General features: G+C 41.6%; 1 protein-coding gene across 1 annotated transcript in view; it reads left to right on the forward strand.

The window, feature by feature from the left end:
* PLXDC1 (plexin domain containing 1) overlaps window positions 1–6924 on the forward strand; it is a 73138-nt gene extending 66214 nt beyond the window's left edge. The window contains exons 13-14 of the mRNA XM_063138688.1: window positions 1157–1317; window positions 2606–6924. Of these exons, the coding sequence (XP_062994758.1) occupies window positions 1157–1317; window positions 2606–2716 (272 nt within the window). The 3' untranslated portion in view covers window positions 2717–6924. The remainder of the gene's footprint in view (window positions 1–1156; window positions 1318–2605) is intronic.
* Window positions 6925–15328: the final 8404 nt, after the last annotated feature.

Consider the following 15328-nt stretch of genomic DNA (forward strand, 5'->3'; position numbering starts at 1 on the left):
ACTCCTTTTATAATATATCTGTGCTGCTGCCATTTACCAATTATGTGCATTTTAGAGTTTTAATATAAAACGAACGATACGGCAAGTCAATGTTGTACATCAGATTGGATGCCTTTGGACAAAGAGAGAACTCATAAATACTATTTTGTAGTGTGTGTGTGTGTGTGTGTGTGTGTGTGTGTGTGTAAACCCTAAAAATGAATGTGCATTGGAGTTGCATAGGAGTTGAATGGATTCTTTGCCACTTAAAAATGCAGGGGCTGAAATCACTCAAAGGAAAACACAGGATGAGTTAGTTGAGGACTTTGCATCAACAACTCACTTTTGGGTAATGCAGTCTGTACAGTCAACCTACTGCTGCAGAAAAGAGAGGGAAGGAACCACTATGTTATTATCACCAGGTGCCACGTAACTGGGGCTTCGTATCTTAGTACCCTTTATAGGGAATAGGAGACAGTTAGGAAATGTGCCTCATTTCAGAATACTCCTGTTCTAAGAAAGAGGGAATTCATAATTTGGCAATAATTCCTTTGGCATAGATACCCATAACATGAGCCCCCAGCTCTCCAAATTCTGCTCCACTGACCCAAACACAACAATGCAATATATATAAACAAAACCTATCTGCAGTATCATTATCAGTTCCAGATGGATTGGCTATGGGTTTTGTTTTTTTAAAATTAAATTCACAAACCTGAAAGGGTTTGCAAGTCCATACTGTTCAACCCTCTGTTGCAAAGGGGCTGCTGTAGTCCCAACACCTCCCATTCCCCTGCTTGAATATGGTCTGGCCCCACAGAATTCCTTTGCACATATTTGGAAGAAGAAAAATAGTATCAAAAGTTTCTGAATTCACAATGGCCTTATTACATCCCCAGAAGCAATACCCTTGCTCAACCATATTTCAGAAGGCTCCTAATATTTATCTGTGATTCACAATGGCTTGATCCAACCTAGATCCATTTTGGGTAATGGTGCCCAAGATGGTCTCTCTGCAACAAGACTTCACCCCCACTTTATAATTGAAGAAGGCTTACTGCATTAATCTTTGTGTGTGTGTCTGTGTGTTTTTCTTTACCCTTTTTGTTTAATTTGATTGCTATCTCTGAGGAATACATAAACTATGCTTCTCTTTCTCTCCTGAAAACCTCTGCAGGTTTGGGAGATGAACTCCCTGCAAAGAAAGTGGGCTCCCAGCTCCATACAGGAACAATTGTTGGGATTGTCTTGGCCGTCCTGCTCATCGCAGCTATTATCCTTGCCGGCATCTACATCAGCAACAATCCTACCTCCAGTGCTGCTTTGTTCTTCATTGAGGTGAGCTTAAGAGACAGTTCTCCTCTCAATCTTCCCAGGTTTGTGGGATCTATAATTTTCTTTTAAAAATTGAGACCAAAATTTACAACTACTTGAGGCCTGGTGTACTGTTTCCCTGCTCTAAACTGCGATACCTCCCTAGCAGAGAAAATGACAAACTGTAGACCAGGGGTGGAGAACCTCTTCAAGTCCATGGGCCAAACTGAAAAATTACCACCATTACCATGTGGGTGGGGCAAAATGTGATCGTTATCATTTTAAGACTAGTCAGAATTACTTCTGAGCTGGACAGGGCTTCTGCATGTCGACTCAGAAATAAGCAGGACTGAATTACTAAATGGCACTTTCAAATTGCACCCCAAATATCAAGCCTCTGCATGTCTGGTTATGGGTTAGTATGGTCTCCTGCCTGAGAAATGCATAGCTCAAAATCTTTGCGACAGTTCAATTCTTTGCGGGATATTTAAAGGCTAACCGCCATTAATTACGTTCTGTTATCCCCATCAGTGGAGAAGATAACAGAAAAAGAAGCTAGTGGGATGGGGGGAACTCCTGGGGGCGCACCTCCCTGTTGCCCAAGATTTCGCATCTAACATAGGGGTGGATTATTGAAAATGAAGCTCAGAACCACTGGTTGTTTGGTGGTTTCCAGGCTTTTGTGCAGTTTTTCTGTCATTCTGAAAGGTTGAAATGCCTATCAGTAAGTACTTTAAGCAGGGGATATCCATCGCTGGAAAATCCATTTCAGTTTTGGCTTGATAAGAGTTCCCCGGTGTGCCTGGCTTGGCTCGCATTTGTGGGCCAAGCCGCAGGGTTTTTTTTAAATCTGGGAACTTTTTGTATTTTGTAAAAATTTGCACAAATAATTTGTGCAATTCGCGCAAATTGTGGCTGAAATTTGCGCAAATCTCTATTTGCAGAAATAAAAAATATGGGGAAATCCACAAACTGGCCCGACTCAATATCAATTGAATTTGGACGTTCATGGGAAATGGACCCAAGTCTGGGGGACAAACCAAGGGAATCTCATTGAGCTCCACCCCCACAAACGACTTCCTCTGACATCCCTATTTTAAACTAAAATATGCTCGTGTTTTGGTCTAACCCCTTTTGCCTTTGGCTACCCGCACCACTGGAAAGTAGCCCTGGAGACCTTCTCCAAAATAGAATCTGTCCCTTGGGCTGAAAGATCTTTAACACTCTTACTTTATAGGATCAGAGTGTGTGTATGTTTAAACTCCTTCTTCTTTCACATGCTGATGGTCTTCTTCTTTTTCCCACCCCTCAGCGGAGACCGCACCAGTGGCCTGCCATGAAGTTCAGAAACCACTCTACATATACTGAAGTAGAGCCAGCTGGCCATGAGAAGGAGGGATTTGTCGAAGCTGATCAGTGCTGAAGAATACTTCTATATTATTGCTCCTACACCTTTAAAACATCAAGTGTTTCCCATCTTCTGTTTATTTCATGATGAATACAATTGAAGAAATAGTAAAAGAGGAAAAGGGGGGATAGTAAACACAATTAAAAAGAAAGTTCCCAAAGATAATAAAAATGGATACGTGTGGACCTAAAAGCATGGAAAAGGCATGCAAATTTGGCATATGGGCACTGGATGGATCAATAAGGAGTAAAGGCTTTATTGCAGAGGTGGTAGCGACCCACTTCATACTAGGTTTTGTCAGGTGTAGCCATCCACAGCTATTTATAGCACCAATGAAATGTAGCCTCTGCTCTTCCTGCTTTTTCCAGGCACTGTAACTAGATGGTACAGATAACCAAAAAATGCATGGTCGTCTCTTTACGTTATGGGGAGCACCACACATAATTTTTATAAAGCCCCAGTATGGTGGGAAAACAAATATGTGAAGCTGTCCCAGGAATGGGGAAAATTTACCTCTGCAGCTGAAATATTGAAATTTACTATTTCAATATCCCTCAAGGGGCTTATCCCATTCGGGGTTATGCCTAATAGTGTCATGGTCTGACTGGTCTGACTTGCACTCTTTGAATATCTCACTTTTTGGATGCAGCACTTGACATTTGTGGCTTGGGGGAGCTTAAACTCAGTCTGAAATGCCACCTTCATATTTATCTGTAATGGCAGCATAAATTCAGGCCAGGAGAAGGAAAACATTAATTAAGGAGGCCCTGCCATTGACAGTAATCGCCCCTAGTTGACAGCTAAACCAGCCAGAGGATAAAATATGTACCAAACTTGGCATCAGACGCTAAAACAACAGCACGACTCATCTTATTTCTGCTGTGAATTACTAGCTTCACTTCACAATTGGCTCTAGGGTTTAGTTCGTTAGTTTTATTTTCTGTCTTTTTACTGATTTTAAAGTGCTAATTCTAGTCATTGGTTTCAGTAGCACAATAAAATGGGGGCCTATCAGTGGGGAGCTGAAAAGTTTACCTAATTTAATGGAGGGCAAGTTACATCCTGTTGATCTAGAAAGTAAATTCTCTTGCCCTTCCCCGTCCCCACACAGCACCATTTCTGATCCCATTAACTACTACATTTAAGTTGGGATCAGGACCCAGTCTCTTATAAAGGGAGTCTTATGGCATCTATAAAAATACAGATTTTTTAACGTCTTGGAAATAGTGTAGTTCTTTGAGTTTCTGTTCTCTCTCTCTCTCTCTCTCTCTCTCTCTGATCTGCTTGTATCATAGCTTTCCAATATTTTCCACAATCTGATAGTGTGGGAAAGCATACCTGTGAAATGCTGGTACGCATCCCTGAAAAGTTATTGAACTATTTTTCAGTCTAGTGCGGATTCCTCTATCATAAATAGCACTATGTGTTCTGAGGCATAGTTTTCAATCCCAGATTTTGCCACTAGCTCCAGCTCCCTCCTAAGGTAAAATCTACATCTTATTGCAAACTATATCTAATGTTTTGTATTTCCAGAGGGGTAGCCATGTTAGTCTGTTGCATAAAAATCAACAAAGAGTCTTGTGGTACCTTAAATATTAACCAATTTATTGTTGCATAAGCTTTCATGGACAGATGCTATAAAAGATGCATTGTCCACTTTATGCCAGAACAAATTTGTTGGTCTTTACATTTAAAATAAAATTGTAAGTTTTTAAGATGTCACAAGTCTCTTTGTTGGTAATGTTTTGACATTATTGTGAGCATCTCTGCATGTTTCACAGAAAGGAGTATGTGCCTGCACAGGTTTTGCATATTTTCTGAGGGCTGATCCACATGTTACAAGCCACATCTCCTTCCCATTTCTCCAGGTAACATTTTGCAGGCACATGCTGTGATGTCATCACATTCTGCACTTCCCACACTGCACATATTGGCTGCCATGGACAGGGGTGTGGGAAATTCCTTATACCATATTGTTATCGCAATCATGCAGAGACTGCCATTTCTGATTTAAAGTAACATGTAGGTTGGCTCTGAGCGTTTAAAACAAAAACCGTATACTTTCCCAGGCTGTAGGGCAGGGGAGGGCTACCTCCGACCTGCAGAGGTTCCCCATCGGAGTGGCTAAGCCCCTTTTGATGTCATTTGGCCTGCTGAGAGCTGCGTGGGTGGAGGTCATTCCCCCACCCCCACCCATGCAATTATGGTGGCCTCCCTTGGTGTATGGAGAGATTGCACAAAATAAAAGCAAGTATACATATAGAGAACTATAGCAGCTGTGCTGCTTTGCTTGGGGGGAAAAGATGATGTCACTTTTCATTCTTAGTGGGGATGTGTCCTAAACTTCTGTAGCCCCATTCCAAGTCCAGGCTGAGCCTGTTTGCCTAAGGGGTTTCCTCAGGAGCAAATTATAACCATGTACAGTACATAAGTGATTTTGTATAATTGTATAGCCATATAGAGATGTAGATATAGGCAAAGTGAAATTGGAGCTGTTATCAGGTTTCCGTCCTTTGCTAAGCTGATTTTTTAAAGGATAGTTTGGGGGGAAACCCATGTAAGATGCAGCACAGTCCAACTTCACATCCTAGTGGATCCTTCTAAGGACAGTGTATATGCTGTTAATTTATCAAAACCAGTAGTGTGCCAGCTGAAGTGTCAGGCTGGGGTGAAGAAGAGATCCCTGAAAGAAAAGGACAGGATCATATATTTGTTCACTGACCTCTCTTAGAAAGAGTGGGCCAGAGTCATAAAATTCAAAGAATTTAATAAAGAGAAGCAGAACTTGAGAGGCAGTTCTTCAACTCTCAGATAAGGATGTCTTTACAAGGTATTATTTGGGCATTTTAGTACTGATTTGGAAGAACATAAGCAGGAATTATGTGTTCTGTGCTGACACTATGACATAGTTCACACATATTGACCTCATTTGCATGTAACAACAACAACGGTTGAAACAATCCATGGGTTGCCATGCACAAGCAGGACAGGGCAAGTGCACTATCCACCATTTCTGCTTTTACTCAACAACCTATGATTGGCTTGTTTGTAAGTTTTTAAACATGACGTGCAAACCCATACTGATGGGTTCTTTAGGGACTGAATGACCCAGTGATGAACCTTTTGTTTGTTGTTGGGTTAACTGCTGGATTGTTTAGCCCCTAAATAACCCATCAGATTAGGTTCGCATATCATGCTCAACAACCAACAAACCAGCCGATTGTAGGTTGTTGATTAAAAGCTGAAGTGGCTGCAGGCAGTGTACCCGCTCTTTCCTGCTTGTCCCTGACAGCCCATGGTTTGTTTACATGTGAACTGTCCCAATGCTAACCCTTGGTTTATTTTACCCATGGTTTGTTGCCCTACCCAGGGTTTGTTTGGAAGACAACCAAACCAAACAGGGTTTGTTTTCTCAATCCCTGGGTAGCTTGTTTCCCTCCTCCTTTGCCCACACATTCCTTGTATCCCAAATGCTTTTGTGGTGCTGTAGTACTGGCATGTACAGCACCTGAGGTCTTTTTAATTGCAATTGTCCACTGCCTCTGTAGCCTAGCGAAACAAGCCATGGTTCTGGGTTTGCACATAATGACAACTCCTGGTTTAAACTACCCAGAGTTCACAACCCAACAACAAACCATGGGTTCTCTTTCTGGGTTGTTTGTAGTTAACAAACTATGGTCTATTAGTGTGGCCAGGTTCGCACATCACAACAACCCATGGGTTAGCATTATGTGCAAACCGTTCTGTGAATCATAATGCTGGCCTACATCAACTCTATGTATCAGTTGGAGGTACATGGCTAGCTAAAGAACCAGGGCATGAAAATGGCAGGATTTAGATGTGTTGACCATATCTAATCCTACAAAAAGCCCCAATTAGGAGCTCCCTTTAAGTAAGGAATCCATTCAGTTGATATCCACAGGAAGCAGGTCCTAAGTACCAAATTATTTATCTCTCATAGCAATGCAAGGCCTAATTTCTTTCTACATACTTGAATCTATGGCATAATACAATTTGGAGGGTGGTGTGGGAAAGCTTAAGGCAAGGCATTTAGTATGGATTGTCTGCATGGATTGCAGTGTTGATACTAATATATATTATAAAATATTAATTACTTGTACTTTGGGGGATTGCTTTGATTTTCAGAATAAAAAAGCAACAATAATAATTGATGTTCAGATTTGTGTGAAATTGCAAGATTTCATAGTTAACATATAGGCATACAGTACATATAGGTATACAGATGAGTAGGTATCCAGTGCACATGTATTCATTACAGACTATACATTCTCATGATTTCTATGTTGCTCTTGCTTGTCCAAGTATCTGGCACAGTGCTCAAGTTACAGGGAACCAGAAGGGGCTCAGCCTTCCTACCATTTGTTACAGCCCCCTTAGCTACCATTTTTAGGAGGCTATAAAGGAAATGCTATATTTTTGCTACAATTGGGGGAAGTCAGGGGAATTGAGCTTCTGGATTTCATTAAGAGCCTCCTACCTTTCCCTCACCTGTTCCATGGCAATTGTCAGTCCAACCCAGGCTGTTCTGTCTACACCTTCAGACCCCACACATTGGTTCTTGAACCCCCGCCTCCCCAATGAACAATGTTCTTCTGGCCATAAATTCCTACACTAGATGTTTGGCACACAAACAACAAATCAAGACTGGAAGGAGTTGTTATCTGCATATGCCCTCATCTTCTCATATCTCATTTGCGCCATCCCACCCTCCCTCTCTGTAAAATTGGTATAGTTCACAAATGTTTAGAGTTGTAGTTTCTCTATTTTGCATTTCATAATGTCTGTGCCTATTTTTAGGCAGCAAAGGCCTTTCTTTCTTTTGCTTTGAAACTGATGTAGATTAAGGAAGCCACTAAATGTGGCAGCAGCAGCTAACTATGCCTTCAAGCACAGGTCGCCTCTAAATATCTGTAAAGTGGCAGACTGGGAGTTATTTCCAGTGGAAGATCAGTAAACAGGACTGAGATGCCAAACCCTTTCTCCACCTACCACCTCTCTCTCCCACCATGAGAACTCCTCTCCCAGCTTATTTTTCTCCTTACTGGATTTTTACTCATGGAGCCTTGCTAGGAGAAAGTTGTGGGAGGCTTGCTGGAAAAGACAGTTCCATGTTGTCCTCAAGATCTGAACTCAGAGTCATAAAACCTTAACGAACCATGGGGCTGTTTTGATGGCACCACGTTGGTGCCACGAGCTTCCAAAACCCCAAGCTTGCACTCTTGTGGGGTTGTCCCCACACCGAAAGCTCCATCACACCACACCAGGGGTTAACACGCTCTCTACCTTTGCTTCTCAGCTGGTGTTTTTGTTCCTCAGTTACTTCCTCTTTTCAAAAGAGGAAGTACAGAATGAGCTCAAGGCCCACTGAGTCCGCTGTTCTAATGGCGCTGCTTCTCCTGCACATAGCAGGAGAGAGCAGCAATTCGGAGTTTTAAAAAAATCGGACTTAATGAGGACTGGGACTCTGTGAGTGCCCAGTAATGAGTGTGCAATAAAATGCTTGTCAGATGGAGCTCCAAGGAACAAGCATGGGGTTTGCATCGGAGGAGGAGGAGGAGGAGCCATCTCCCTGTGCGCCACTGTGTGGCACCGCACAAGTGCCACTGCACGTCCATGCATCCATTTCGGCTTGCTGCCCCTCCCCCCAATCGGGTCGCCATCTGCCACTCTGGAGCGACGACAGGCGGCAGATGTGCTGTCGTTGCCTTGCTCCAGAGAAAAAGTCAGGGTATGTCTTAACATTTCTAACATTGGTGTACTGGTCCTGATAACTTCTTTATTAGTTGGTTAAAGGTAAAGTAGTCCCTGATTTTTGCAGCACACCCTTCCCAGAATGTGTAAATACTTTCCAAACCAGTCACCAAACAGCCAACAATGCCATAGGAATATTTGGCAACTAATTGGCCCACTGCTATCTTGTAGGTCTCCGACGCCAGGAGTGTTCATATCAATATTGTTATTGGAGACCTTGTCCTTTTTGTTTATTTTAGTTACAGGGCCCAAAGATACACATCATTTAAATCTCAACAGCTCTACAATTCCTAGACTTCCTTCCTACCTACTTACATTTCATCTTTGGTCATAGTCCTGGAGGTATATGATGCAGCAACCTTGCTGAAGTGAAGCAGGTCTTGAACTGTCCAGCACCTGGACGGCTGTACACCACCTTGAATTCATTCCATGATAAAAAAAATGGCAAGATCTAAACTTAATACATCAATACACAGAATAAATAAATAATTCTTCAAAACCCTAAATTACAAGCAAGCAAAGGTGTTCTTAGTGATCCACTTCTCTAAAGCAAATGACATTTCCCCCCATATGTGGATAATCCCCATGTAGGAGAAAGCATCTACATATAATTTGTATATACTGTCAATGAATTAAAAATTGTAGGTATTTTTCCCTACAAAAAGCATGTAAGAAGTGTGGTGTGGGAATTGTATTGCTCTGAGTACATGGAGAGTGCAACTATTGTGTGCATTGGTTGGCCATTAGTGAATTGTCAGTGAAATAAACATTTACACAGACGGGTCTGATTTGCTGGTGCTTTCCCTTGACTACCAGCCCCCCCCCCCAAAAAAAATGGCAATTGATGTTTGTTTACTATGCTTCATTGCCATTTTCAGACATCTGTGCTGTTTTTCTGATTTGTGCTGAAAACATCCACAAATCAGCATAGGTAAAGAATTTTTTTGAGGGTAATAGTGGCTAGCTCAGTTACCCCAGAATTGCCCCAACTTGTGATGACTTCTAATGTACGAGCACCAGAAGGAGAAAATAATCAAAGTCAACCACTCTGGTTTGGATCCAGTGTTAGGCATGTGCAACTAGTCTGGCAAATGTGGACCTCTCTGCTCCCTCTTCCCTACAGCAGCTCCTCTAGCCCCCCTTAAAATACTACAGATTTGGTTGGGGGACCCTGCTGAAATGGGTTAGTTGTGTTGTGTATGTGTGTGAGCAGTGCCAAAATTTTCTGTCAGCAGAGCACTTTTGTCAACGGAAGGCAAACCCACTCTAGGCATGGGCCAACATTGCACCAAACATAACCTTCTGAATCTGCAGTGCAGATAACAACCAAATCCCTAATTACTAGAAACTACATTCCAGAAATGGTCTTCTAACTTTGGAGGTACAACATTGGAGAAAAAGCAGGCATTCAAATATATCCGTAAAGGTTGAAGTTTTACATGTCTTATTGAAAAGAAAATGTAATCTTCCAGTTTCTCTTTAAAATAGTCATTGGAAGTAGTAAACCAATGGTCCTTCCCATGAAGTACAACAAACGATACTCTGGCAACTGTGACAGTAGTTCAGACAGTTTTTCTAGGTCAGTTTATGTATCCTGTACCTCTTTGGCTTAATTTAGGGCTTGACCCTATACGTGTAGGATCAAGCCCTAAATTAAGCCAACCCCCTAATATTTCCTGTCTAAACATGCATAGGGTTAAGCCCTTGGAGTGAAAGGAAACATCCAGTCAGATTTAAATGCTTTCATTTGAAAATGTTATACCTATATTTGGCCTCCAGACTCCCACACACTAGCACTGCTCAATCTAGCATAATTTTGGGTTAGAAGGGACCTCTAGTGGTTTTTTAAAAGACATCCACTTGAAGTTATACAAATTGTTATACGTTTTATGTATTGTGGAGATGTTCCATGTCTGCACTACAGACAAATTGTTCTAACTCTCATGGCTTCTCTCCAAGGCATCCTGAGAAATGAACTTCTTCAAAGGGTGGTAGATCTTTACCGAATACATAGTTCCCAAACATAAAGTTAAAATATTGAATGAAGCTTGTAAAATATAATGTGCCCTTATACAAGTGGCACGTCATGTGAATTTCTTCAGAGGACCAGGATCAACACAAGAAGGCAACACCTTACAGACACGGGCAATGGAACTTTACTTAGGCCAAGAGGCCATAGCAACCTGGCAATTGCTTGCAGGTGTCATGATAGTGTTAAACCTGTGACATTGTGGTGCTTTATTGTGGCTTCTCCATCTCAGATACAGGAATGGGCAACAGAACATCTGTGGCAACAGGCCTTTCAAACTCTGGTGTACATTAAAATCACTCCACTGGCTGACAGTTTGTTTCCGGGCAAAGTACAAAGTGTTGGTCATTACCTTTAAAGCCCTACATGGTTTGGGATCAGGTTACCTATGGGTTCGCCTTCTCCCATACAGTCCACCCCACACACTCAGGTGCTCTGGGGAGAACTTACTCCAGTCAGCCAAAACTAGGCTGACAACTGTTACCCAGACGACCTTTTCTTCTGTCGCCCCCCAGACTGTGGAATGGCCTACTGGAGGAGATTTGTAACCTTAACTCACTCTCTCTCTCTCTCTCTCTCTCTCTGAATTTAAGACAGCTTTAAAAACTAGCCTTTTCTGGCAGGCCTACCCAGATGAATGTGAAACCAAGATTTTTTAAGATGTGTTGATTTGTTGTACTAATGTTGTTCTCTGCCTCGGTCCAAAAGGAGAGGCAGGTAATAAATAAATAAATAAATTATTTAATGGTTTTCCACATTAGGGGGTAAGGTTAGCACAAAATGTTTTGCTGACTGAGGCAAAGGGCAAGATGGTACCCCCACCCCTCCCAATTCCATGTTCAGCAGCTGATTACTCTGGCAGTTGTAACTTATTTCAACTTTGACGACAGGACAGCATCCTCACTGCACCTAAGGGCAGCAGAGTAGCATAGCGGACACAGAGTAGTCACATGGCACATACAGCTCTGTCCATGTTGTACCACTCAGCAATCTAACACTTGAAGTGGCCACCTCACTTTGCCTAATGATAGGGCCAGCCCTACTAGCGGGGCTGTATGTGTTTCAAACAAATCCTCTTTGCATGTTCAAAGAATGTGTGAGGGGATTGTGGGGCTGCATGAGCTATCGCTGCCTCCTGCCACCCACACATTTGGTGCACACAAAAAGGGGCCCAGACATATCACATAGAGCACTGTCACACAAAGGGAAAATCTTTGTCTAGGATCCCTCTTTTTGTGGAGATCAACATGCACACATTAGTGTGTGCTGAAGGTTTGGATGGCATGGTTGCTGGAGACTACATAGCTCCCGCCACATAAAGAGGTGATCTTGAGAATATATCTAATGCCACATAGATTTTCAGGTAGGGATACATGACATAACACCATAGAACATCATCCCAGCCCTATTTTACCTCAAGGCGCACCTTTCCCCATCTTTTAAGCTCTACCAGTGATGCCTTGATCCAGGTTCCTTCCATCTGTTCAGAAGGTATCATCTGCAGGAGTTTGGCCTTCTCAGTCATGAAGCTATAATTGCAAAACTCCCTTCCTAAAGAGACTCACAGGAATCTATCTTCTGTAATTTCAGGAAACAGGTGAAAGAGCCTTCCTAATTAGACATGTCTTTGGTCAAGGTTAGCTAGTTTTATGGTGATAATGACTGATGTGACTTGTTACACAAATGCAGGGATGTGTTTAACACACAATTTGAAATGCACAATTTTGAAATGAAATTAAAATGTTACAGAAAAGACACAAGCCTTTCCAAAAGCTTAGGAATGCGGGGCCGGGGGAGAGGGGCCACATCTCTCCCCTTCCTGTCCCAATGTCCATGCCATCCAGCTAAATTCTGAACCGACCTGAAATGCTGAAGTAAGCTTGGTGTTCAGGATTTCTGCCTTTTGCGGGATACCCTGGTGCCCTTCCTTTGGAATTCTCCCCCTCTTCCCCCACACAGTATGACTGCTGGCAAACCTGGTGGTGTTTCAGCACCTGTTAAAAATATGCTTATTTAACCATTTACTGATTTTAATGCCTGGTTTAGTTCCTGTTTTGTTGCAGATTTTTATTTCAATTTTAATTGTTGTTTTAATGAATTTTGTACCTGGGCAGGCTCTACTATACACTACTGCTTTAAAATGGTTTGTAACAGTAGTGATAACTGTTGGGGCCCAGGACACACTCCATATACAATTTTCAAACTGTTTTATCCTGCTTGGTATAGATCTGTCCCTGGATTTTTTTAATGGAGGGTAGTATTTAAATATTTAAAATAAATATATGATAAATAAGAAGAGAGCCTACATATGTACAGCCTGTTTATTCATAACTTCTATTCAGATCATTCAACACATTGTGATGAGAGGAGCCACAGGGTGAAATCCCCAATGCCACACACTGAACATGTGAAAAACTCTAGTCATCCAACAACAGAAATTATTTTTGCTGTAATGTGTGAAGAGGTCTTTAGACATAGCTGACAGGACAGGCTTTCCACATCCTGCCCTGCCCCCATGCTTTTTTTTTTTTTAGGGAAATAAACACGTTTTGACACATTATTATTATTATTATTATTTATTTATTTATATAGCACCATCAATGTACATGATGCTGTACAGAGTAAAACAGTAAATAGCAAGACCCTGCTGCATAGGCTTACGTTTGAACAGGGTAGGCAACTTGTAGTCCTCCAGATAGTTTGGACTACAACTCCCATAAACCACAACATGGTCAATGGTAAGGGGTTATGGGAATTGTAAACCAAAACACCTGGAGGGCACCTACCTCCTCAAACATTTGAGAGTAAGAGATAATAATTGGCAAATGCCAAGTCTGGCAGAAATTAAAACCCTGTCCCTTTTAGCAGCAGTTACAACACAAAGGCAAAATAAAGGCTGGTGGTTCCATTGTCAGTGAATCCGCTCTGGGTCTCAGTCAGAATCAGTCATCCCAGGTGCTGAACCCGATCTTCAACTATGTTCAGGACCTTGGCTAGTTCTTTTAGACTTCTGAATGAAACCAGAGCGGATTTACAGCTCCACTGACATCGGAGCCACCAGCCTCCCACTGACAGCCTCCTCTCAAACTGCGCTTGTAAAGGCAGGCGAAGAAGGAGCCATTTGGCGCCCTTTTTACGGTCTTCTCCTCATGAATTATTCATATGGGGGAAAGGACTGATCTTCTGTGGGGCGATTTGCAAGGAAAGGCCCGGCGGCGAGCATTTTTTTTTTTTTAACCAAGGACGTTCCGCGTTGGGAAGAGAAAGTTCCATGAGGGTTTCGTTTTTGTTTTGTTAATTAATTATTCATGACTGGGGCGGGGCCAAGCAGGAAGGCGGGAGAATTATGAACAACAAGCGCAGCAGTACGTGGCTTGAGCAGAAGGGGGAGGGGGAGGCAAGAAGGCGGGACATTTAAAGGATGTATTATAAGGAGAGCTAATAAGACATTTAACTAAGTCGGATGAATGGTTAATGAGAGAAAGAACATTTCCCTATGGTAAAGAAGTGCCCGTAATGCGCATATATATATATATACACACACACACACACACACACACACACACACACACACACACACTCTTTCCGTGAAGCATGAACATATTCTCTCTAACAAAACCATTTTGTCTGTATAGGTATATAAAGAAAAAACAATATACAATATACAAACATCCCTGAATAAGAAAACAAAACAAAAACAAAAGGAAAGCATTACTGATTAATGCTAAATCATATTTCTATAATTATGAGCTACGCTCCATTCTTTTCAAATATCCCTGGATATTTTGTAGCTGGGAGGATATTTAATTCATTAGGGGAAACGTGTTTTTATAGATATTCTGAATATCCTTATGATACACTTCTGTCTTGATTTTTCATTTTATTTCTATGAAGGAGGAAATGTTCAAAATCAGTGTGTGTGGGGGGGGAAACCCAAAATAATGTATTAATTATAAAAAGCACCTCACTCTGTTTCTTGATCTGTGGCACAAACATAGCTGATTAAATGCTGCCTTGTTATTATTACCCATAACGTTCCATTAATTCTGAATACAAGCATTTTATTACAGGAACACTTCCGTTTCAATTGGTTTATAGACAATGTTATGCGACAGACAGGCAGACACCACATTTTATCACTGCATCCTTAAATTTTCCTTCAGATAAAGGTTATATGTGGAATGATGTAAAGTTATCACTGTACTCTGAATTAATGAGCCAGACTAAAATACTGATTCTTTTAAAATTGTTGACAAATTTGAACTAAATTAGTCCAATAGAGATTGTTCCAATTTTAAATTGAGGCAGCAGGCCCCGATGCCCCCTCCCCCACTCCTGTGGTCTGTCCATATGTTTTGCCTCATACAAAACCAAAGGTTCACATATTTAGCCACATTGGTGAAAGACAGTTAAGGTTGCAATCCTATACACAGTCCAGCTGAACTCGAAGTTTATGTCTAAGTAGCCATGCATAGGATTGTGCTGCGGCACATCTAATAAAAGGTTAACATGTTTTTGTATTTTATTGTAACTATTTTGATATATTCTCATCTCATTTTATCCACCTAACAAACCTGTGAGGGCTGAGAGTGGTATCTAAACAAATACCTGTTCAAATGGCTGCGCAACACTGCACTAAATTCATTGTCTTTGAAAATTGGGATGTAACCTTATTTTCAGGTATCATGATTTATCTTTGCTATCTGACAGGTTCTGGAACAAGTGTCTCATGGATGGTATGAAGGGATGAGGTGTGTGCCTCACTTCAGATGAGACAAAATTATCTTGAGGTTGTATCAAACTGAGAATTGCTACAGGCTGTGGCA

Source organism: Elgaria multicarinata, chromosome 11, assembly GCF_023053635.1.
Source record: "Elgaria multicarinata webbii isolate HBS135686 ecotype San Diego chromosome 11, rElgMul1.1.pri, whole genome shotgun sequence".
NCBI lineage: Eukaryota > Metazoa > Chordata > Lepidosauria > Squamata > Anguidae > Elgaria > Elgaria multicarinata.